Raw genomic sequence first — 22,041 nt, forward strand, 5'->3', positions numbered from 1 at the left:
TCGCTGTATATATTGCAAGAGTCCGGTGGTCTGATTTAACACCCCCGCGTGTGTGCTTCAGGAGGGCCGTCCCTTGAGGCAACGCATACGGCTCTGGCAACAAACAGCCCATGTAGACATGGATTCGGCCGAGACATGAGGCTATGCTGGGGCAAATAGATCAATATAAGCATTGTTCTAGACGAGAAACGGTGTTGATTTGTGGATGAGACTAGGAGTCGCGGACAGCAAATGCCTACGGAAATATGATGCCGCTTCGAATTTTTGACCCTTTTGCCGTCTCCCGAAAACCGAGACGAAGTAGGTCAGGTGGCTTGGGAGACGAGAGGTAGAATCGTTCGGTTTTTGCTGGAAACCTTTCTGTAGGTAGGGAGTGCCACGACCGGCACTTTCGTTCAGTGCCTGAGTTGGGCGAAAACAGGAGCCTCGAATTATGTGGGCACTGACGGGGTCCTCGACGGCAGACACACGGCCGGAACTGGGGACGATGCTTCCCCAGGATGTGCTGTCAAACACTAGTTTTCCATGACATTTAAGAGCTAAGAGGATGCAACGTTAATGATCTGACTCTACGTGAAGGACACCAATGCCTGGTGCGTCCCATCGGGACCAAGTGACGCGCCAGCCTTTATCGCTTCGCTTCATCTTGCTCCTCTCCACGACGCAGTTTCTCGCACTCCGTGACTCTAAGCCTCTCCACAGCATACAGCCAACGAGGAATGTGACGCAAGGTCCGAGGACAGACGGCAACAGAAACTGACAGCGGGTGTCACTCCTCTGGAAACGCACAGTGATATGTAGTTCGTCATCGAGCATGGCAGCGTACTCGGATACACCTGAGGACTGGTAACGTTTGTGAAACCCCCAGTACACCAAATCTGGTCTGAAACTTGCTCAACTCGTTTCTCGACACAAACAGCCCCACAGCGTGGCTGCTACGACAGCGCGATCTTAGGTTGCCATTGTGGGGGGTGGGTGCAGCTGTACTTCTGCGGACGAAATTAACAGTAGCTTAAACCCTTAATGCAGACCTATAGCACTACAAGATATGTCGCCACGTCGACACTCCGCCGTCCCCGTCGTAACCACCGAGTGATTTCTTCTTCTGGACTCAGAACGAAGGTTTAGTTGGGTGCAGGAGAGTTTGCAGCCTCGCGCGCCAACTGCTGTCGAGGCCGAAACCAAACGCAGACACCTGGCTAGCCAGCGCTCTCGATGCGGCCCGTGTCGAGGGGCTGTGATGGGGAGTATGAGATCATGTGTCTTTAATCAGCCATACAAAGCTGCAGAGATGTTGGAGAGGCGAGCCGCGAACCATACGCAGCTTCTTTTTTTGAGAGAGCCTCCAAAGCTATTGACATCCCAAAACCACAATTCGTCCCTAGCGTTCGTGAGTTCGTGGTTGAGGAAACCATGGCAGAGAGTCGGGCTGACATGTGGTCACGTCCGTCGCCAACACCGTCAGATCAATGATGTGTGCATCCACCAAACTCACCCACATCTTGTCTTCTTCTTTGTCGTTTCGTGCATATAATGTGCGTAAGCTTTGCTAACAAAGCATTCGAGCGCGCCGGTGTCAGCACTTACTCCCCGTTTCTCAAGTCCTCCGTATCATATCAGCGGATCCTATACCTTTGCAGCGCCAGGCATCGTTGTCGCGCGAAGATGAAAAGAATTTCGCTGGCATCCGTTCGCTTTCTGGTTGTTACTTGCCTACTTCTACAGTGTCTCCCTCGTGACCAGTGCCTTGCTCACTATGGCAGCGACTCAGATGGGTCAAACGCGCGGCCGTCTGGAGGGGCTGACTGGGCGACACGGACGCCAGCTCCCGCTGTAGGGGAATATGGCGAGTTGACGGGCAGTGTTTCTCGGACGCAGACTAAACGTGTGTATGGCGCTGGACTGTGGCCCAGGGTACGCTCCCTGGCAGTGTCGCGATTCCCTGGTGCAGAAGAGGAGCAGTGGGAGGGGGCATACGCGCGTGGTGACCTTCCCCCTTCACAGGTCGGAGACGTTCTGACGCGGAGGAAAGGTAGAACGGGAAGGTCGAGAGTTCATCAGCGTGTCGTAGTGACTCCAGAACCACATTCCTGGAATCACAGGGTTACTATCGCTAAGGGACAGGCTGTTATACCCGTCGGCTTTGAAGGTAGCTTCGTTGAGAGCCGGTCTTTGCTTGCCACTCCTACGAATCTTGGCGCGCCGGTTGACCTCCAGGGGCAGCAGGATATGAGCTCACATGCCGTGAATCGACTTCCCGCAGTTGCAGGATTACCACCTGCCGAGCGAGCGGCGGCAGCCGATTTGCAGAGAAGGTTCAGACAAGGCCTCCGTCTGACGGTTGAGTCTACGTTCAGCGGAGAATCTTTCGAACTGACAGGGCCGGTAGAATTCCTGGGAATGGGGTCAACGGGGATTGTGTTTCGTTTGTCACAGACGAAAGCGGGCGCGGCAAGTTTGCCAAAACAGGTGGCAGCTAAGATAACCGTCAACAGGTTACGACGACAAACAGGTCTTTCCGCATCTCAGATAAAAAAGTTCCAGGAGGAAATGCAAGAACGCATTATCCGGGAGGAGAGCTCAATGAGAACTGCTCTACCACACGTGAACCCGGAAACGGCTCTACAACACGGACTTCTTTTTCCACATGATGTTGGCCGTGTTTCCAACATGCCCATCGAGGTTCTTGCAGGCAATGCGTATGCTGTCTATCCCGTTGTTTCTGTATCTCCTGCCTTTACTTGCGACCTCCAACAGCTTGTCGGTGAGCAAGACCTTTCACTTTCGGCAAAGTTCTATCTCACGCGGCAGCTGGTGAAGAGTGTTGCATGGCTACATCGTCACGGCGTTGCTCACAATGATTTGAAGCTTGAGAATGTCCTTATCAGCAGTGCAGGACAGCCTGTCCTCACAGATTTTGGCTTCGCAGGAGCAATCGGAACCGCAAAAAGAATACAGTTCACGGCTTTGTATTTAGACCCGCAGACCGCAGAGGCGTCGGTTCAACGACAACCGGAAGTAATGATAACTGCAGCACGAGATTCATGGGCGTTGGGAACTCTCTTGTTTATGCTCTGGTGTCGATCGCTACCGCACGCTTCGCCGTACCAAGCCAGCCTGCCCGATCTTGCATATCTGGAATTCATGGTGACACAGGCGAAGACCCACAGACCGCAACCTAACTTTGTCGAGTGTGGGGACCTCCCTGCTGCGGTCAGGGAACTCATTAGCGGATTTCTACAGTGGAACCATGAAGATCGACGTCTTCCCGGTGATGTTGAGGAGGCGTTCCTGGAAGCTACACACAACGGTGGTGGCGAGAGGTCTCGTCTGTGAGTGCGTCAAACTGCATATGCATGCTGGCCTCATCCAGGTCTCAGAGATACGGATCACCAGCACAAGCAATCGGCTCTACCATGCAAACGACCGCCGAGCCGGTGCCTCCCTCTGAGCAAATCCAGCCGCGCAAGAGCCAGTGCAATTGTTGGCGTGCCGGGTTAGGTGTTGCTCGCAGAGTTGCCTTCTGCAACTTGTCTGGCTCTCAGGTGAACGTGATTTTCTGTTGTCGACGCGGTGCCATGCGATCTGCATGATGGCAGCGGGGAAACGGGTCGTTTCTGAAAAGGCTGTCAAAGGTACGAGCGAAATACATGCAAACGTTTATACGCGTAGAAGCGTGTGTCACGAATTCATTTGGTCTGTGCGGATTCTACGAACCTCCTGTGGCGTCGGACACGTCCTGTAGATCTACTAAATGGGTTGGTATCCCGGCGGGAGTTTTCGTCGCTGTATATATTGCAAGAGTCCGGTGGTCTGATTTAACACCCCCGCGTGTGTGCTTCATGAGGGGGCGTCGCTTGAGGCAACGCATACGGCTCTGGCAGCAAACAGCCCATGTAGACATGGATTCGGCCGAGACACGAGGCTATGCTGGGGCAAATAGATCAATATAAGCATTGTTCTAGACGAGAAACGGTGTTGATTTGTGGATGAGACTAGGAGTCGCGGACAGCAATGCCTAGAGAAATATGGGTAGGAAGACTGATGGGTGCGTTTGCGGCCTCCTTGCAATTGTTGAGCCAGCATTCCAGCTGAGGAGGCGTTCCTCTGGCTTCGTCCAATAGTCCTGTTCGCGAATCTGACGACTAGGTCCCGCACTAGTGTTTTGTCTGAAGTGAGTTAAATAATACAGAGTTGAAAAAACAGCGTAAATGCCGTGTTACGAATATATGGCAAACCATTGAGATTGCGACGTTATGGTCTCGGGGTTCATTAGGGTTCCAGTACCGACTTTCGAACGGATCTTGGGTGCGTATGGGTTATAGATGGTTTAGTGGCTAAACGGTTGCATCGAATTCGAATGCAGATTGTACCGTTTTACCATCTGTGGCGTTAAGTTGTCGTTTCTCACCGAGAGAGAGGCGCATTGCCGAAACGTCCCCAACTGTACATACATTGACATGCTAATAAAGAGTGAGAGAAAAGTATCACCCAGGATGAGTGCGGCCAAGCAGAGAACACGGACGTGGGTGGTCAGAGCCTTGCTGTTACGTCACGCACGGTGCCGGCGAGTTGCTGGTGAGGAAAACTGACATTGAAACACTGTATGGACAATCTTTCGGCAAGAAGGAAAAATAGAGGGAGAGGGCGAATAAAAGTGGACTCCGCAAGGAGGGAAAAAGAAAACTCGCGAAACATGTATAGCGGTATCAATGGACAACAGACAACAGCCAGAAACTTCTGCGTGCTCAAGGGATTCATGCTTGCTCTCCCGCTCAGTCTATCTAGCACAAGTGCCGCATACGTTTTGATGGAGCTATGCCATCTAGATGAAGCGTGCCGTTCCTGTCGACTAGTGGAGAGAAAGAGCATTTTCCCCTAAAGCATGTCACAAACTTTTTCTCAGGCTCAGTGATAACAGGTGCTGCAGCCTCCTGCAGGTTTCCTCTCGACCTGCGTCGCTGTGTGCTTTGCCCATCTCCGACCTCATCGTTCTTCGTATTGGACACACCGAATGAGAAATTCTTACAGGTGTCCCTCACAAGGAGAGACAGCGGAACCCAGTCGGGAGAAATAGCAGGGCTTAAGGAAAGAAGGCCGGATGAGGAGTAAGCTTCTGACGACGCGTCATTCAAACAGAAAGTCTTGGCATCAGTTGAATGCACATACACGTACATCTATTAGGCACAAGACAAGCTGGGGCACCGCCCACCCCTCAGGTGGACCTGAGCGTCACCTACGGACTAGGGGATTTTCTCCACTTTTAGAACTCGCCGTATTGATCGTCGCCTCTTCCACTCCCTGTGGCACGGAAGGAGAGTTTCGCATCGAACGCTTCACGGCCGGCCAGCTCCAAGCCACTGCTTCCAGATTCATGTCTTCCAGATGCAGACGAGCTGACCCACAACCCAGTAGTGGCCAATATAATTAGAGCGTATCCCATCAGCAGATAAGCTGCATATGTCCCGCCTCGCACTGCTACAGAGAGGAAGAACCTGAAAAGGGGTTTTAAAAAGCCCTCTTCATCTTCCGAGAACTGGCCATCACACACATAGGGCCACTGACTGTCTCTGTCTTCGCGCACTGCCGCGTCGTCATCTCGCCGCAACGAGTCACACCGAGTCTCGGGAGCACGTGGCCAGGACGTTCCAAAATCCTTCTCACGTGGCCGCTCTTTAGTGATTTTTGGAACCCGGGCGTCATTCTCGCCAAAAAAGGAAAAGAAATGGTCCTCCTCCCCCATATGCGTCGACTCTTCCTGGCGATCTCGCATGTGCATACACCGGCCTGCCTGCCGATGCACCACGTCGTCTCTTTCTTGCCCACTCTCGAAAGTTGCCACAGAGAGGGAATTTCCGTTTCCTCCACAACTCTGGACGAGACCTCCTGAGTCATGAGGCTGCGAAACCGACGGACCCGCCAGGTCATCTAGCCGCAGGGGCCTGTCCCTCTGGCTCGGGGGCTCTCTTGCCGTCTCCTCTCTCTCCTCGAATCTCCCTCTATGCTCCTCCACCCTTCCGTCTCGCTGTGCCCCAATGACGCGTGTTCTCTCAGGTCGTTGCAGTTGTAGCGGCGACACTCCGACAGCAGAGCGTTCTCCCTCAGACAGCACTTCCCGCCTCCCTCGTCGCCGCAACGGACCAAAGTCTTCTCTCACCGGCGCTCCGGAAGAGGCATCGCGGTTGGCACGGAAACCAGTGTCTTCTTGACGCCTTCGGACGTCTCTTTTCCGCTGAGAAACGGACATCGCCGCTGGAAAGCACTCCTTCGTCGAAGGAAGGACTGTCTCCCGAGCGCTCTCCCATCCACAACTGGGTGGCTCAGGGGGATGTCCCGATCGGCGACGGGCCTTCGTGTCTGAGGGGCAAGGAGCGTTAGCCTGCACGCCGCAAATCGAGAAGACGTCTCGATGTTCGGCACGATGGTTTCGCTTCGTTACACAAATACCGCAACCAGCGGACTCCGAACTCGCTCGTTCACTCAAGCTTCTTCGCCATGGCCAAACCTCAGCTGCCCCGACACATCTGAGAGCATATTTCATGCATGCAGAGGCACCGGAATCCATTTTCGCTCCGTATCGTTCGTCATCTCTTCTCCCCTCAAGGTCTCCTCCCTGTCTCGTCTGTCGAGAGAAAACAACCGCTGCGATTTCCTTCACTGCGCTCTTGGCCACCTCATCGAACTCTCTCTTGCTCTCGGCAGTTGCTGCAACCCACGCTCGTCCCAGCCAGCTGTCTCGGAGAAGCGAAGACGCTGAAACCCTCTCTTCGTGCACCCCACTCCTCGCTGCTCCTCGCGCCATCGAGACACCCTCCTCGCAAGTCATGTCGTGACTGCCTCTTCGACTGCGAAGCGCCAAGCGCAGGTCGCCCCCGTACTGTCCTTCCCTCAGTTCTATCTTTCGAGTGTAAGGTGCGCCTAGGCCGACGTAGAACTGAAGACGGGTTGCGAGATTTCGCTCAAAAAACCAAGATGGAGGTGGCCGACGTTCTTTTTTCGTGTTCCCTCCACAGAACTCATCCGCGTTAGGGTCAGTTGAGAGAGGGTCAGGGGCTGTGGCATCGACAGGCGAGGCAGCTTCGAAGCATTGATCTCCGTTTTCGTCGCCCGAAAACCGAGACGCAACAGGTGAGGTGACTTGGGAGACAAGAGGGCCACGTGGTACATTTCGTTCCGGCGCCTTTGCTGTAGACGGGGACAATCCCGGATCGGCATTTGCTTCGTTATCTGAGTCAGGAGAAGCGAGGCGGCTGTGCGAGCGGTTTGCTTGGACAGCGAAAGCACAAGCTACACAGCAGAGGTCGTCCAGAGGCAGAAGGGACGCAGCTCTGGATAAGATACCCTGGCGAACAATCTCTCCGAATATCGGGCGAGCAGGTACCCCACATACAGTGAGGCCCCAGAGCAGGTCGACCAGCTGAGCCGCTTTCACTTCGTCGATCTCGGTTCTCTTCGTCGCGGTCTTGTTTCTTTCCGCTTCTGCTTTGTCTCCCCCATCGACTCTTTCGATCCTTACGTCCCTGGTCTCGACTCCGTCTCTCTCGCCTGTGCCCGGCTTGCCGCGCAGCGCCCTCTCGAGTTCCACGCGGCGTGCAGCAAGAGCGGTGGCCCTCCCCTCTAGACGCAGACAATTCCACTCTAGCCGTCTCCGCAAGGTCCTCGCGTGCGGGTCATCCTCTCCGTTTTCTTCCGAGCAACACTCTTGCAGCATCGCCCAGCATTCCTGCGCCTCCGCTAGCATTTCCCCTTCTTCTTCTTCCACTTCCTCCAACTCTTTCCTGAACTGTTCTTCTGCATCTCCGCAGGAGCGATCTGCGGTTCGTTCCTCGCTCGAGAGTCGCGAGTCAGGAGAACTAAAAGTCTTATCGAGTTCTTCACACGCCGGCGTCTTCTGAGGCGCGAGGAGACACCGCGACGCTGGCGCCGCATGTCCCTCTGCGGTCCCTTCTCCCGCCGCGAGAAGCAAGGGCAAAGCGAACAGAGCCAGGTGCGAGCGGCAGGCCAGCCTCGCACGGCCTGCGGCGAGGAGCCAGGCGGCGAGACTGCCGATGGGCGAAGCGCAGCGGCGAAGAAGCGAGGACGAGATTTGGAGGAGCACTGAATTGCAGAGGGAAAGCGAGCGCGCCGAGGCATCGGAACCTGTGAGGCGTGCCGTCGTCGCCAGCAGCAGGGCGAAGAAGGCGTCTGGGGTGTCTAGACACCCGCGGCATCGAGGCGAGGGCACGCAGCCAGTGAGCCAGTCGGCGAGAGAGGCGGCGACAGGAAACATGCGTCGGCAGTCCGAATCCGAAAGCAGAGAAGACACCGGTTTGCACACGACGGATTTCTCGGACTGGAAAGAAGCACCTACTCTCTTTGCACCCATCAGCGAGCACGAGAAGACAACGCGCGCCACGTCTGAAGCGTGAACGGCTGCAGTGTCGAGACAGCCGAGCTCGTCGGCTAGCCGCCGGACAAGCGGCGAGAAATCGACGTGGACGCAACCGTTGCAGTCTTCAGGAGGCGGAGTGCACTGAGACGAAGCCACGTGGAGTCCGCTGGCACGAATGCCTGGCGTCTGCAGGGTAGCGACAGCCCAGGCCACGAGGCCGCACTCGCGTGGCGCGCAGAGTGGCGTGTGGGCCTCGAACCCTTCGCCTGCCGCCAGTTTCCCCCGACGCACCTCGGCGTCTAACCCGTCGTGTCCGTCTGTGTTTCCTGGCTCGCACCGCCTCCTGAGGCTTTCCGCTGTTTCTCTCACGCCTGCGTTCCCGTTGTCCCGGCGCGCGCGTCCACACTGCAAGTCTCTCGTCTCCGGACGGCCAGGGAGTGAAGGACCTCGCTCGCTCCCCGCCACGGACGCGCACACAAGGCGCCAGGCGACCGGCCTTCCCGAGATCTGTGCGAGGCCCCGGGTGAGGTCTGCGGGGGCGCGCTCGCTATCCGACTTTTCCAGAGAGAGGACCAGGCGATCCCTGAAGAAGCTCCGGAGAAGGAAGAGGAGCACGATGTCCTTCTTGCAGAGACGCAGGTCCTCGTCGTTCGCGGAGAAGACAGGGGCGGCGCCAGAGAACAGTCTCGCCCGGCTCCACTCTTCGCTGCACAGTTCACACGCACAGCTGCAGGCTCCCTTTCCTCCACCTCGAGCTCCTGGGGGGCTAGCTAGCCAGTGCGGGGACTGCGAGTCGCGCGCGAAGGGCGTCGATGGCTCGTGCGGCAAAGGCAGGGACAGCGCAGCCAGAGTGAGGAGCGCCTCGAAGGCACTCGCAGGTTTGACCCCTTCCTTCGACAGCTGGCGGCGGCGCACCAGACGCAGGAACGCCCGCCAATCGCTCACCAGCTTGGCGACGCGTGCGCGTCTCCGCGACTGGAGCTCGACAGTCTGACGCCCTCCGCCCGCAGAAGACGGAGAGGCAGACCTGTCTCCCTCTCCGGCACTTATCTGTTCAGTTGCTGCGGCGGGTGGGGGGAGACGCGCCTGGAGCGGCGGCCGTGCGGCAGCTGGACAACTGGGGGAGTGAGCCGAGGGGTCGGCGTCACGTGCGGGAGAAGGATCGAGACATCCAGGTGACTTCTCCTCTCCATTTCCTGCCCACGAACACAGAGACGACAGAAAGCGCGAACAGGCCCCCACGAGTCCAGGCGCGTCGGCAGACGCGCCCGCCTCGGCCTCGCCCTTCGCCCGCGCCTCCGTACTTCCTTCGTTCCCGAGCGAAGGCGCGGGCACCGCCTCGCGACTCCGCGGCTCTCTGTCTCCCTCAAGGCAGGAAAAGAGAGAAAAAAACTCCGAGTCCCCTGAAGATTGAGACAAAGGCTCTTGGCAGGGCGGTCCTGGCTTCGCCCCTGCCGCGTCTGCTCCGGAGTCTGGGCGGAAAGACGGACTGGTCGCAGACGTCTCTCGCTCCTCCCGCGCACCGAGGTAACGCAGGCGAAGGGATGGCGACGCGGGGAAGAGCGCGGAAGAGGAAAAAGGGTGCGGAGCAAGACTGCTGACAGAAGCGCCGCAGGACCGGCTCCCGACGTTGGCTTCAAAGGGATCTGATAGTGCTCGACTGGAGCGGGGAGACGAGTTGCCTTGCGCGCCCACGACAGGGAAAGAAGACTTTCTTGGGCAAGCGGAGGTAGACTCAAGCTTGCCGGGAACCTCTCCGTTTTCGGCAGCCTGTTCATCGTCAGAGACGCAAACCAGGGAGGAAGACTGAGAGAAAGCTTCGAGCTGCTTCTCTTGAGCGTATTTGTTTCCTCGACTCGCGTCCACAGCTCCATTCTCTTCTCGACCCTGCGCCTCGTGCGCGATCCCCTTTTGTGCGAACGACGCCTTTCGCGCTTCGGCCTCCGCCCCTGAAATCCGCCCCATGCCTGTACGTACACCCGAACCGGCTGCGCGACGCGGCTCGTCTCCGCGGGCAGAAAGCCGAGGAGACCCGCTCGAGGCGACCGGCGAGAAATCCGGCGAGCCGTTCTTCCTTGTCTCCACGTGCCTCTCAACTTCTGAGGCATGCGTTTGACGGGGGCTCAACCCGATCGCATGCTCTCCATCTCCGCACTCTTGTCGAGTTTTCCCTGCCTCTTTCATCTTCAGCAGCCACTCTGCTTCCTCACTCCTCTCGCTTCTCGCGCGCGACACAAAACCCACTTGGTTGTCTTGCTCCACTGACGCCTGCATCGTGGACCCCACCGAGGCGCGCAGAACACGTACCTGTGCTTCTCCATTGTCTCGAGTGCGGTGTACGTACAGCGAAGAAGACAGGACATCGTCATACATTCCCTTGTTCGTCTTTTCGCCTGAATAGAGTGGCGGGGAGGTGTCGACCTCTCTCTCTTCAGTCGCTCGCCTTCCGCCTCCCTCGACTCCGTTCCCTCCGCTGTCTCTTTGGCTTCGCTCTGTTCCGCCACGTCGCGCGTCGTCCGGTAACGGAGCGCTCCGCTTCGCTTCGCCCGCTGTACAGACACCGTACGAGGGAGGCGTTTTTTGGTTCAAAAAGGCCCGTTCCTCGCCTGGTCGTTTCTTCGGAAACACGCCGTCGCCGCTGTCTCTGCTTTGGGGCGGTGCACTTGCTTGTTCGGCCTGCTCGCGAGTCGTCGCCAGACCTCCCCTCGTGGCAAAAACATTTTCAGGACCGGACGTTTCCCGCACGCTGCCGGCTCTGCCACGAGAAGACAGAGAGGAAGCCAGCAGAGAAGAAGGAAGGGGGGAACCGAAAGAAGAGGGAGGGGACGAGGGAACTCGAGAAAGCGGGGAAGCGTGGACAGGGTGTTCAGGGAGGACCCCGTGGCGAGAAGACAAGGCCGAATGTGTGCCGGAAGAGAACTGCCCAGGAGAGAGAGAGCGGGAAACCCGCCTCGCAGCGTCCCTGGCCACCCATCTTCCTTGTTTCTCCACTTCCCCTTCTCCCTGTCTCCCGCGTTTCCCAGCAGTATCCTCGCTGGCGAAAGCAGACGAGACACCCCGCAAAGGGCGCGCCTCTCCTAATGGGAACTGTCGCATTTCTGCTCCCTCTCCCACACGGCTCGCCTCACGACCTCCACGCGCGTGTCTCCTCTCCAAAGACGCGTCGGGGACTCCCCTCGCTGAGAGGCACTCCAAGCGCGCTCTCTCGGACCCGCGCGTTCTCTCGCTCTCCGCCGTCGCTTCTCGCGCAGACTGCAGAGACGCTGACTCCTGGTCGAGGTACTCGTCTCGAAGCGCATGCACGTCATCCGCCAGACGACGCAGCTCGGCCATCAAACCCGACGGCTGCGACCGCCTTCGCTCCACGCTGAGAGAAGAGGCGAGTGCGCGACGGGACGACGCAGGGAGAGGCGGCAGACGGCTCGAGCCTAGACAGGCAGAACTGCCGAGGGCCCCCGCGGGCGCGGAGACGGCCTCGCCACCGAGTGGCTGCTCCGGGCCAGTCCTCTCCCTCACCGACGCTGCGCCTGCATGCAGAACAGCACCCGCACTTCGTCGCATGCACGTGCATCCAAAATCCGGTTTATTCGTGCGAAAACCGCTGCTGGTTCGCGGGACGCGGCACTGGACACAGACAGCATTTCCTTCGTCTCGCAGTTTGGCACACCCGGGTGCACATCTAGATTTCTGAGGCTCGCTTGCTGTATGGCGACCTCCCGACCATTCTACCTGTATTTCTCTGGACATGGATTTTTGTCTGCATGCCTCTCGCTCTCTGCCTCTCTCTCAAGATCGCTTTTTCTCGCGCGTCGCTGCATCTCCCTCCATCAACGGATTCGAACGCGTGCATACAGGTCAGCCTGAAGAGTTAGGCAGGGGAGGGTGTTGTCCCCGTTCCTGTCTCGTTCGTACGCTGTCGGAGTTGCGTTTCCCTCTCCCTCGCGTGTCCTTTTCTCCACTGTTCCCTTCGCTCCAGTTCGGTGCCTCTCTTGTTCCCGCTCACCTGGGAAGGCGTTCCCCGTCGAGTCCTTGTCGCCTGCTCCCCTCTCTTCTCTCGTTCGGCTGGTTCCAGAGAGAGACGCAGCACGAGCGCCGCTCGCTGTCCTATCAGGGTCGCCGCTGTGTTCGCGCCCATCCTTGGCCGTTGACAGTCGAGAGGCCGGCGAGGCAGCGGCGACAGACGCCGGGAAGCGCGAGGACAGTGGCCTTGAAACAGAGTCCATCGCGGCAGAGACGGCGGAGTGCCGCGTGGAGTCAGCAGACCTCTTACCTCGACTCGGTTCCCTGCATCTGCCCACTTTGTGTCTCTCCCCTGCCGGCTCCGCTTCTGCTGGCACAGTGTTCACGGAACGAGAGGAAACAAGACTTCCAAATGCCCTCTCTCGAGACGTCCAGCTACGCGTGAGCTCTGTCTGCCGCTCAGGCTCAAGTCTGCTTGCATGCGTCCTCGCGTCGCCATTCTCGCCACAAAGACGGCCGCCGGAGACGATGAGGCTGCTGCTCGGAGCCGCGTCTGCAGAGACGTCGGCCACGCTGCTAGAGCCGAGACTGGTAACGAACGCTCTAGTATCGGCCAGTGGAGGCGTTTGCAGTTTGCGCGAGGAGGACTGTTTCACTTCTCGACGGGCTCCTCCCTCCAGGGGCTCTCGCTCTCTTCGCGGGAAGGCCGGCTGGGACTCGCGGGAAATCCCCCAGGAGACCTGCGCATCGAATTCGCGATCGGCGCTAAACGGAGAACGCCACTCCACCTGGCGATCGAGGCCTCTGCTGGTGCAAATCGCGGGTTCCTCAGTGTTTTCTTTCCTTCGGGCTGTCTCCGAAGACACCGCATCGGAGACACCTGAGCGTGGCCTCAGAGGTTCCGCGCAATCGGAGGGCGCGAAGGCCCCTCGGGACGCACTCCGCTGGGGGGGGATAGGGATCCGCGAGGGTGTCTCGGCAGCGCCCAAGGCCTCAGATTTTCGCGTGTCCCGTCTTCCTTGCAGAGGGGAGGCGCCGTAGAGATCGACAGATCGAGAGGTCTCCAGGGGCAACCTGCCCGTGGAGCGAGGCAATGCCGAAAAGACTTCGTGCTGAGAACGGTGGACGTACAGGTTGCCGGTTTCCTGGGAGGACAGAGGAGCCTTGTCGGCAGACAGGGTGTGGAAATCTGCAGCGTGATGCTTGGGACCTTCCTTTTTCGGTGCCAGCTCGGTTCCCAGATGTTGAGAGACGTTTCTCCTCGCAGACGATGAAGACAAGCAAGTGGAGTAGAGAGAAGATTCGACTCGAGAAGATAAGAAGTGAGAAGACGCCTTCGAGGCTTCCAGAGTCGGGTGGAGCTCTCCTAGTGCCTTCTCGAGCTGCCCATACACCTCAGAAGTCGCCAGGAGAGAGGGAGCAGTGCGCGTTTGCGGATGTTCTGAAAATGGTTCGTTCCGCCGAGGCATTCGGCCTCCCGAAGTTATAGAAGATATGCCTTGGCCATTTGCCCTCGATCGAAAATGCACGTCTTCCTCCCTCTCCCCCGGAAGGAGGCCTCCCGCCTTCAACTCCGGGTGTACGTACACCTGAAACTGCGTCCCAAATTGAGCGTCTGTTGGCTCTGTGGCGCGCAGACTGTCTGTTTCTTCTCTCCGTCGCAGGGAATTTCTGGAGTGAGCGACGAAGGCCTCGGTTTCGGCTGGAAACGCAGGAGGGACCGTTGTGTTTCCCAATTTTTCCGCCTTAGCCCCGAAAGCATCTCTCTCCTCTCGAGGAAACGCGTATGCTCGGGTGCCCCTGGCAGGCCGCATCGGCGAGGCGAAATCTCGGCTCTGCGACAGTGACCTTTCCATCGTGCAGAGGCAGAGACGAAACCAAGATGCTTCAAACGACACGTTTCACAGACAGATAGGGGTGTGCATATGTCTGGGCCAAGAACAAGCAGCTGTTGGCAAGGAAGAAGGCAGTAGGAGTGGCAGGCGCAACTTTTAACCGGAACGCGGCGATTCTTGAGTGACGGGTTCAACCTCGCGCGAGTGACTTCTGGCTAAAAATGTGAACCTAACCTTTTTCCTTAGTGCCTCGTCTTCCGTGTCTCCCCCTTTCGAAAAACGCATGCAAAACTCCAAAAGTTTCCTTCTTTGGACGCCTTCCCATCTAGTTCCCGCTGTCACAGACAAGATTGCGAGTCGACAACCCGCTTTTTTCACCATGAAACACGTTCTCTCCTCTCCCTGTTCATTTCCACTTCTTTCTCTCTTTTCCACCCACGTCAGACGGGGACCAGTTCGCCGAGGCTCGCGAGGGAGAAAGCCCCAGGGAGAGGGGCTGCCCAGGAACTCGCCAAACGGAGGGCCCTCTCAACTCTAGAAAGAGTCAAAAAGGCTATTTCTCAGCAAAACGGGGAAGCATGCACGGTGAAACATGTGAAAGGGTGGGAACCGCGAACACCTGCTTGTGACGCGTCCGCATTCACGAGGGCAAGCTAGATCCTTCTTCGGAAGTGCGAGAGATTTGCTGGCGAGGGAAGAGAGGAAAGGCAGAAAAAAGTGTTGAGCACAGACAGAAAATTTGCTGCTTTCCCTCTCCAGTAAAAGAAGGAGGCTCTCACGCACGTGACCCTGTTGCCTGAAAGCGAAAAACTCGCCCCTCGAGAAAGACTCTTGCCTCTCTGTCAACTTGCCCCTCCCTCAACGCTTTTCTTCCCGGTCGGCGCAGTGGAGAGATGACACAGTTTGGTTGACTGTCTCGCCTCTGTATCGTCCAGCCCCTGTTCGCCCCTGAAAAAGACAGAGGCGCCTTTTTCGGACTGCGAAAAATTCGAGTTTGCAGAGACGTGCAGAGAGCCGTGGTTGACCGGAGAATCGAACGCCCGCCGTCGCTGCCAACGTCGGAACGTCGGCGATTCCCTCGTTGTGTCTTGGAAGAAGAAGGGTCCGCGACACGTTGGGGAGCCTCCAGGGTTTCAGGTGTTCTCTACAAAACGATTCGGTTCCGGGCGAGGGGCTGCTGTTTCCTCGCGGACCTTGCCCTCTCCCTCAGCTGTTCGCAGCCACAGCGTTGATGGGTCGAAGTTTTGAAAACGCGGTGGAAGAGGCAGTTGAAAGAGCGGAGCAGAGTGGGCTGGCGAGAGGCGGGAAAGCAAAAACAAGGAAAACTCTGGCAAAAGAGGGCCCTCGTCAGTCGTGGATCGCCCACGACACACCTAACTCCTCGCCGTAGATACACCGCGCCCTGGACTCCGAGAGCAACTCGCGGAGAGGGCAGGCAGGAGCCCGTTTTTAGACGAAAGAAGCGGCTGGAGACTGTGGTGCAGAAAAAAGGTCTACGCAGGAAAGAAAAGGGGAAAGGGAGAAAGCTGGCGCGCTCTTGACACATCGCTGCGTGCGGTGTCTGTACGACGCCCCGCGCACATCAGGGGAAGACCCTCCTCTCTCGGGGGGTGCTCGGTGTGTCTTGCTGTTGAAAAAAAGAAGCGCCACCTTTCCGTCGAGAACAAAGGAAGGAAACGGATCGGCAAAATCCCGTTCTTTCTCTCAGACACTCCGTTTCACCGCAACATCTTTCCCGCTGTTCCCTCGTCGTCTTCCTCCCCAGTAGCAGGCTCTGCCACGCTTCCTACCCCTCTCGGCTCCTTCCCCTTTCTCCACCCCTCTTCCCCATCTCTTTCTCTCTCTCTTCCTCCTGTCTCTCTCTCTTTCCCCTTTCTCTCTCTCTTTCTCCTTTCTTTCTCTCTTTCTTTCCTTTTCTGGTACCCGCCGTTTCGCTGCGCTCTGTCTCGGGGCAGCTCCGGGCCGATCGCCTCTGGCGTGTCTTCTCGCGTTTTTTTGTCCAGAGAACCGCGCGCTCCCGCTTTTCGACGGGCTGAAGACGCAGCGCGTCTTCCGCAATTTCCTCGACAGGAGGAAAATGTCCCTTTCCACTCCTAGACAAGCAAAAGCTTCGCTGCGGCGCTTGCGAGAAACTCCTGCATCTGCACACAGAGATGCGACTACGTAGACTCGCGCGGCAGTGCGAGCTCGCGATATCCACACAAAGGTGCGGTCGAAGAGCCTCTCTCTGTGCGTCACCTGAAACCGACAGAACCCGGATTTTCACATACACACAGCTAAATATGGATACGCCTATTTAGAAGAAGCAGAGTGAGAAAGAGAAACACGTGCACGTATATCACCATTTACGAATATGTCTATATATCTATGATGTGTTCAAAGCACGGTGTGCACCGCGAGAGGATTTACAACAGGGTCTCTCCCCGTCCCGGAGCAGATCCTGTTACTGGCAGCACAGGGTTGTAGCTCATTCTTAATTTCCATGTGCAGACTGCGGTGGGTGTCTCGGCATTTTGCTTATCACTTTGTGGCCGAAACGCTCTGCATTTTCTCTCTTTCGCATGAGAACGAACAAACGGAACACGCGAAGATCGAACGAAACCCGGCCTCCCGGTGTAGGTATACACAGCCCCCGCCCCCTAGGCGACAAGCCTAGTAGATCTCACCGACACGGAGCGTCAGAACAGCGGCTTCCAAAGAGGAAAACAAACTTCTTGTCTTTTTTTCTTCTGCTTTCCTCCTGTTCCTCTGGCACCCACTTTTCTCCCTCCAACTTTTCCCGCTCCTTTTCTTCCTTGTGTCTTTTCTCCCTCTGAGGAGCTTGAGATGCCGCGGTGAGCGCGCGAGCTCGCGGCAACCACGGCCTCCGCCCCTTCAGCCACGTTTGTTTAGCGGGGAGACACAAAATTCTTCAAGGCTTTCCAGAAGCGAATTCACATCGCTTGCTCTCAGCTGAATGACGCCTGCAGCCTTGCTCCCCTGAGGCATGGTCAGGGCAGGGGGAAGAGAGTCTCGTCTTCTTTGTCTTGGCGAGAAACGCAGGATCATCTGCTGTCTGTGTGCCTTAGGAGAGCGGTTGCGTTCTCTCGGCTCCAGAGAAATTCAAAGTTCCTCTCGCGTTCCACCGCTGGCGTGGATCCTCGCGCTGCTGAGAAACTCTGGAAACTGCATGGCTCGACAGAGCCGGAATTCTGGAAGCGAGCGACCGCGCGTTTTCCTTTATAAAGAGAAGCCCTCCGTTTTCTCTTAGGAATACGCCACTTTTTCGCTCAAGAATTTCAGGTTGTCGAGAGGAGACCGGAAGAGAACCAGGGGGGAGAAGACAGCTGCGGCCAGAGGACAGCTCGGTTTATAGTGTGCTCCTCTCTCTTCTTTCTCTGTTGTCTTTCTCCTGTACCTTCTGGTTCGGCCCTCGCTGTGTCGTACTCTTGCCGTGCTTCCGTTTCCTTCCTCGTCGACCGGGTTCTCCTGTGTTCGCGAATTTCGTGGTTCCTCTCCTGGCTTCTTTTAGGGAACGTGTGCGCTTCCTTTGGTAGCGCACGGCTACCGCCCCGCTTCTGAGTCTCCAGCGTACTACACTTTGCTGGAAGTCTCTCGCCCACGCCGCTTTTAAGGGCCCGCGAGGTGGCGTCAAATCGACTGGTCCGCTCGGCCGCCGCATCGCGCTCTGGCGTCTCCTCTCGGTCCAGGCTGTCGCCGGCCTCTGGAAATACTCTGTAGAGAAGTGTAGCGCTTGAAACCGCTTTCGAAAGCAAACGCGCTCGGCAAAAGTTGGAACTGTTTCTTCCCCGCGAAAATGCTTGTTGCATGCGAAGACGCATTTCGTCGGCGGAGTCCGCTGTTCTGGTTCCTCTCAGCCACCCTCTTGCTTCTCTTCTTCTTCTTCCTCGGTCGATCTACGTCTCCCTCTCCTTCATCTCTTTCGTCTCCTCTGTCTTCTTCGCTGTCTTTCCTCGTTGCTCCAGCAGCGGAAACGCGTTTGGCTCCAGAGGCCGCGATGAGGGGGAACATCCGGGGATTTGCGATTGCGTGGCGTGCGGAGGGAGGTTTCTTGCTCTTGCGGAGCGAGAAGAAGTCGAAGGGACTGCACTACCAGCTGCCTGGCGGCCACGCAGAGTTCCCAGGCGACGCATCGAGGGCTGCGCAGTTTCTCCAATCCGAGGCTTCGTCGCGGGCCTTCTTTCTTTCCGCGCCTTCATCTGCAGAGGCCGCCGGCGAGCAAAGAAAGAAACACGTGGACGAGGAGGAAGTGGCGCGTGCAGCGTGCGCCCGGGAGCTCTTTGAAGAGACGGGAATCGATGTGGGAGAAGATCTCGGCAGCCTCGTGCCGCTCGCACCTGCTGGCGTCGGACCGTACAACAACAGATTCTTCTTCTTCCTCCACCTCACAGACAAACTTCTCGCCGACGCTCCCCGAGCGCTCCAGTCAGACGACGCGGAGAAGCAGACCGCGAACGGAAACACACGAGCCCTTCTCTATCCGGAGAACCGTGATGGCCATTGTAAGTTCCTTCGTTTATCACCCATGTACATTCAGGCATACATTCATATTTACACTTTATAGCCACTGTAAGTTCCCTCGTTTCTCACCCATGTACATTTAGGCATATATTCATATTTACCCTTTGTTACACATACAAGTAGCATACACATATCTCCGTACAGATTCATACATGTATATATATATATATATATATATATATATGCATTTGCATACGTCCCCAACAACGCAAATACATGCCAATACATGTATATACCTATATATATACATATATATATGTATTTAGAGAGATATGTGTAGAGACGGTTGAAGCCCTGTGTGATGAGTCACCGTGTTACCGCTGTGGAAACGGGCGTCGATGACGGAGAGGAGTCCAGGCAGTGTGGCACCACGTGTGCTGCTCTTGAGAGAGGAGGGCCGGGGAAGCGCAGCGCAGGCGATTTGGAGGTGAACTGCGAGGAAACGGAAGCCGTTCTCGTTTGTGCACATCTCCTAGTGCCTGTCAAGTTCCCTGTGTCCAGTAGCACATCGTTCCCCGCATGCATACTTTCAACGAGAAAGAACAGGGGCATAGATTGAAGAACAGCAACACAGAGGGTGTCACCGAGTAGAGAAATGTGCGAGCGTGAGGTCCGTGCAGGTAGATGTCGCGGAGAACAATGGATCCCGTCACCGGAAATCACGTCTTTCCGTGCATGCATGCGCCTCTCTCTTTCTCTTTCTCTTCAGCACCTCCGCTCGACGTGCAGCTTGCCGTTGGGCTGGACGAACACACAGGATTTCGTTTCGTCGACAGCGCTGAAGAGGCGGCCGAGCTCGTCGTCAAGCACGCCGGGGGTCGTAGCACAAAAGCCCTCAAGGCTTTCCAGAAACTCCTCAACAAGCACGCGCCTCTCTCTCCTCTCGAAACTGTCCGCGCGTGTACGGACACTTCGTGACTGCTTCAAGCCAAAAAATTACAAGGGACAGGCGTCAGTGCAAGGTCATACATTTAGATGTGTCTGCGTGATTTTGTAGGTGCACATGTATGTAGATATAGGTGTATACACACGATGTGTGTTTGTGCGCATTTTCTGTATCTGCATGTACCCGCGTATACGCGCGTATTCGTATATGCTGTACATGTACAGGGAGGAATCAGATTTTTGGTCCCGCGTGCTTTTCGGGTAACGAAGGAAGAGTGGCAGGTCTTTGCAGAGGATTCAAGAAGTCCTGTATGCGCAAGAGGGGAGTGCCCGTGTAGCAGGTGTGCTTTGACGGTCGAGGAGCACGTCCATGCTGTCGTTTTTATTCGCGGCTGACCCAGTCATTGGAGGTCAAAGGGTGTCTTAGTAAACTGCCGCTCGGACTGTGGCTAGCAGCACAGTGCGCTGGCGTTCTCCAGGAGGGATCCCTCTTTGTCCTTTTCGTAGCGAACCGTACTAAATGTACTGTGAACAGTTCTTTATCTATGTATGTGTGTATGGATAGAAATGGGCAGGCAGATGCATTTGTATACCACATACATATGCTTATACATTATCCATTGGTTGTTAACCTTTTGATTTTTTCTTCATAGCTTTTTCCCCTGTGCACTGTGTGTTCACTGGTGAATGGCGTGAAGTGTGTAGCGTATCCACGCAAATATATATCCAGATACGGCCGACCGGTTTAGTGTCACCAAGCTCTTGGTCGCTTTTTGATCCGAGTTGTGTTCGGGGTGGTCTCCATTCACAAATCTCAATGAGACGACGGCTGATCTATTTGGTCGTGAACGCACACGCATCGAATCAGAGATGTGCGCTTTCTCTGGCAACTCGTTTGTTCATACGGCGGGAGATCCGCATGTTTCTCTTCGTTTTCGTCTGCCCTCGCTTTGCGGTTTCGAGTGCTCTTTTTCCGCACCGACAGACATGAAAACGACGCTTCCCATTTCCGCAAGCCTACCTAAACCTGCCACAGCCCATCTTTTGAATCGGAGAGAGAATACCGTATGAGGACGGGCCACCGAACAGGGTCATGTACGACAGAGGTCCCTGAGCATTAGACAGCCTAGTTGCACAGAAAGCGAGCCCCACACAATCGGCGCTCTCTCGCTCCGTCGGAGCGGAAAACGGTTTTCTCTGTGCGAACCCGCCACAGTTGCACATTAGGTCTTTCGTGTGAATTTCTGAAGCGTCTTCCTCGCACAAACGCCCCCAAAAGCCTTCCAGCTGTAGTGCGAAAACGGCCGTTCGTGCTGCGTACACTACACTTCCACTGCTGCCTGTCTTGGGGCCGCTGTAACGAGGACCGTGCTTAACAAACAGATCAGGGAATCAAACGTAAGCGAATCCGATTTCGTTCGGACTCGGTGGTTCCCGCCTTTCCAATCGGAACCCGCATTCACTTGCCAGTGCGCAGAGACCAGTGAGAACCGTTGAATGTTTGCTGGGTACAGACAGTCCGGCCGAACGCCCGCCCACAGCATCTGGGCCAGCGTGTTTGAATGGACGGGAGTTTGGCGATGTCTTGATGCCGGTTTCTTTGGAATCGTGCCGCTACGTTGATCCTTCGAGGGGCCTGCAGTCAGCTGCAACCGCGTCGTTGCTCGGCGTGTGGCATCTGGTCTCTCTTCCAAGCAAATGCCGAGAGATACCGTGCGGGTCCACTGACACTGGTTGTCTGGTAAAGGAAGGGCCTATGTGACCGGGACAGTTTCACGGTTTTGTGTATAGACATGTCTTTCACACGACTACAGGGACTCTGCCAGGCGCCTTCCGCTCTGCCGTCGGAGACCCCGAGACTCCCTCCCGCTTCGTCGTGCCCGACCCAGGACTCAGGCGAGCAGACGTCTACGCATACATATACATTTATAAAGACACATGGCGCGACATAGGCGCACGTGAGAGCTAAGCGATCTGGGTGACCGTAATTTGTACATAGTTGTGTAGTAGCAGTAGCAAGCTTGCGACGAGCGGCGTGAGAGGTAGTGCGCGCGGTCAGAAACGCGGCTTTTTCCACCGACAGCGATGGGCTAGCGCGTCTCCGGAGTTATGCTCCTATGCATGCAACCCCCAGTTTTTTTCGGTCCTTTCCGTGGTGTGTACGTACACCGAAGTCATCGTCCCGAGAAATACCTCTTTTCAGACAAAGTAGTTCCCTTTCTGTGTCTTCCACATCATCAGAAGGCCGTGGTGGCCGTTCCCTGTACTCACTACCGTTTTTTCCACCTCTGTCGCCGGTGTTCTTCCTCCTGTCCCGGAGAAACCAACCACTTTTCCCGTTCTCTGCTACCTCTACCTCTCTTTTCCTCTGGATGTCCTTGGATTCGAATCAGGAGGATATACAGAGATCGCTTCTTCGTTATTCATCAGCCCTTCTCTGGCGCGCTCGCCCCGTGGTGCTAGTCTTTG

At 56.5% G+C, this 22,041-nt stretch overlaps 3 protein-coding genes across 3 annotated transcripts; 2 read left to right on the forward strand and 1 right to left on the reverse strand.

Annotated features, from left to right (window-relative positions):
• Positions 1-1,665: 1,665 nt before the first annotated feature.
• NCLIV_017440 (uncharacterized protein) lies at positions 1,666-3,336 on the forward strand (the record flags this gene model as incomplete). The annotated part of the gene is made up of 1 exon (XM_003881936.1): positions 1,666-3,336. The coding sequence occupies one exon, from the start codon at positions 1,666-1,668 to the stop codon at positions 3,334-3,336; it is 1,671 nt and encodes a 556-aa protein (XP_003881985.1).
• Positions 3,337-5,263: 1,927 nt separating this feature from the next.
• NCLIV_017450 (conserved hypothetical protein) lies at positions 5,264-13,800 on the reverse strand (the record flags this gene model as incomplete). The annotated part of the gene is made up of 2 exons (XM_003881937.1): positions 5,264-11,898; positions 12,375-13,800. The coding sequence occupies 2 exons, from the start codon at positions 13,798-13,800 to the stop codon at positions 5,264-5,266; spliced, it is 8,061 nt and encodes a 2,686-aa protein (XP_003881986.1).
• Positions 13,801-18,163: 4,363 nt separating this feature from the next.
• Positions 18,164-19,605, forward strand: NCLIV_017460 (putative NUDIX hydrolase domain-containing protein; the record flags this gene model as incomplete). Its single annotated transcript, XM_003881938.1, has 2 exons — positions 18,164-18,668; positions 19,397-19,605. 2 exons carry the CDS (start codon positions 18,164-18,166, stop codon positions 19,603-19,605), a joined length of 714 nt encoding a protein of 237 aa, XP_003881987.1.
• Between the last annotated feature and the right edge of the window lie 2,436 nt (positions 19,606-22,041).

This window comes from Neospora caninum, chromosome VI (genome assembly GCF_000208865.1).
Source record: "Neospora caninum Liverpool complete genome, chromosome VI".
Lineage (NCBI taxonomy): Eukaryota > Apicomplexa > Conoidasida > Eucoccidiorida > Sarcocystidae > Neospora > Neospora caninum.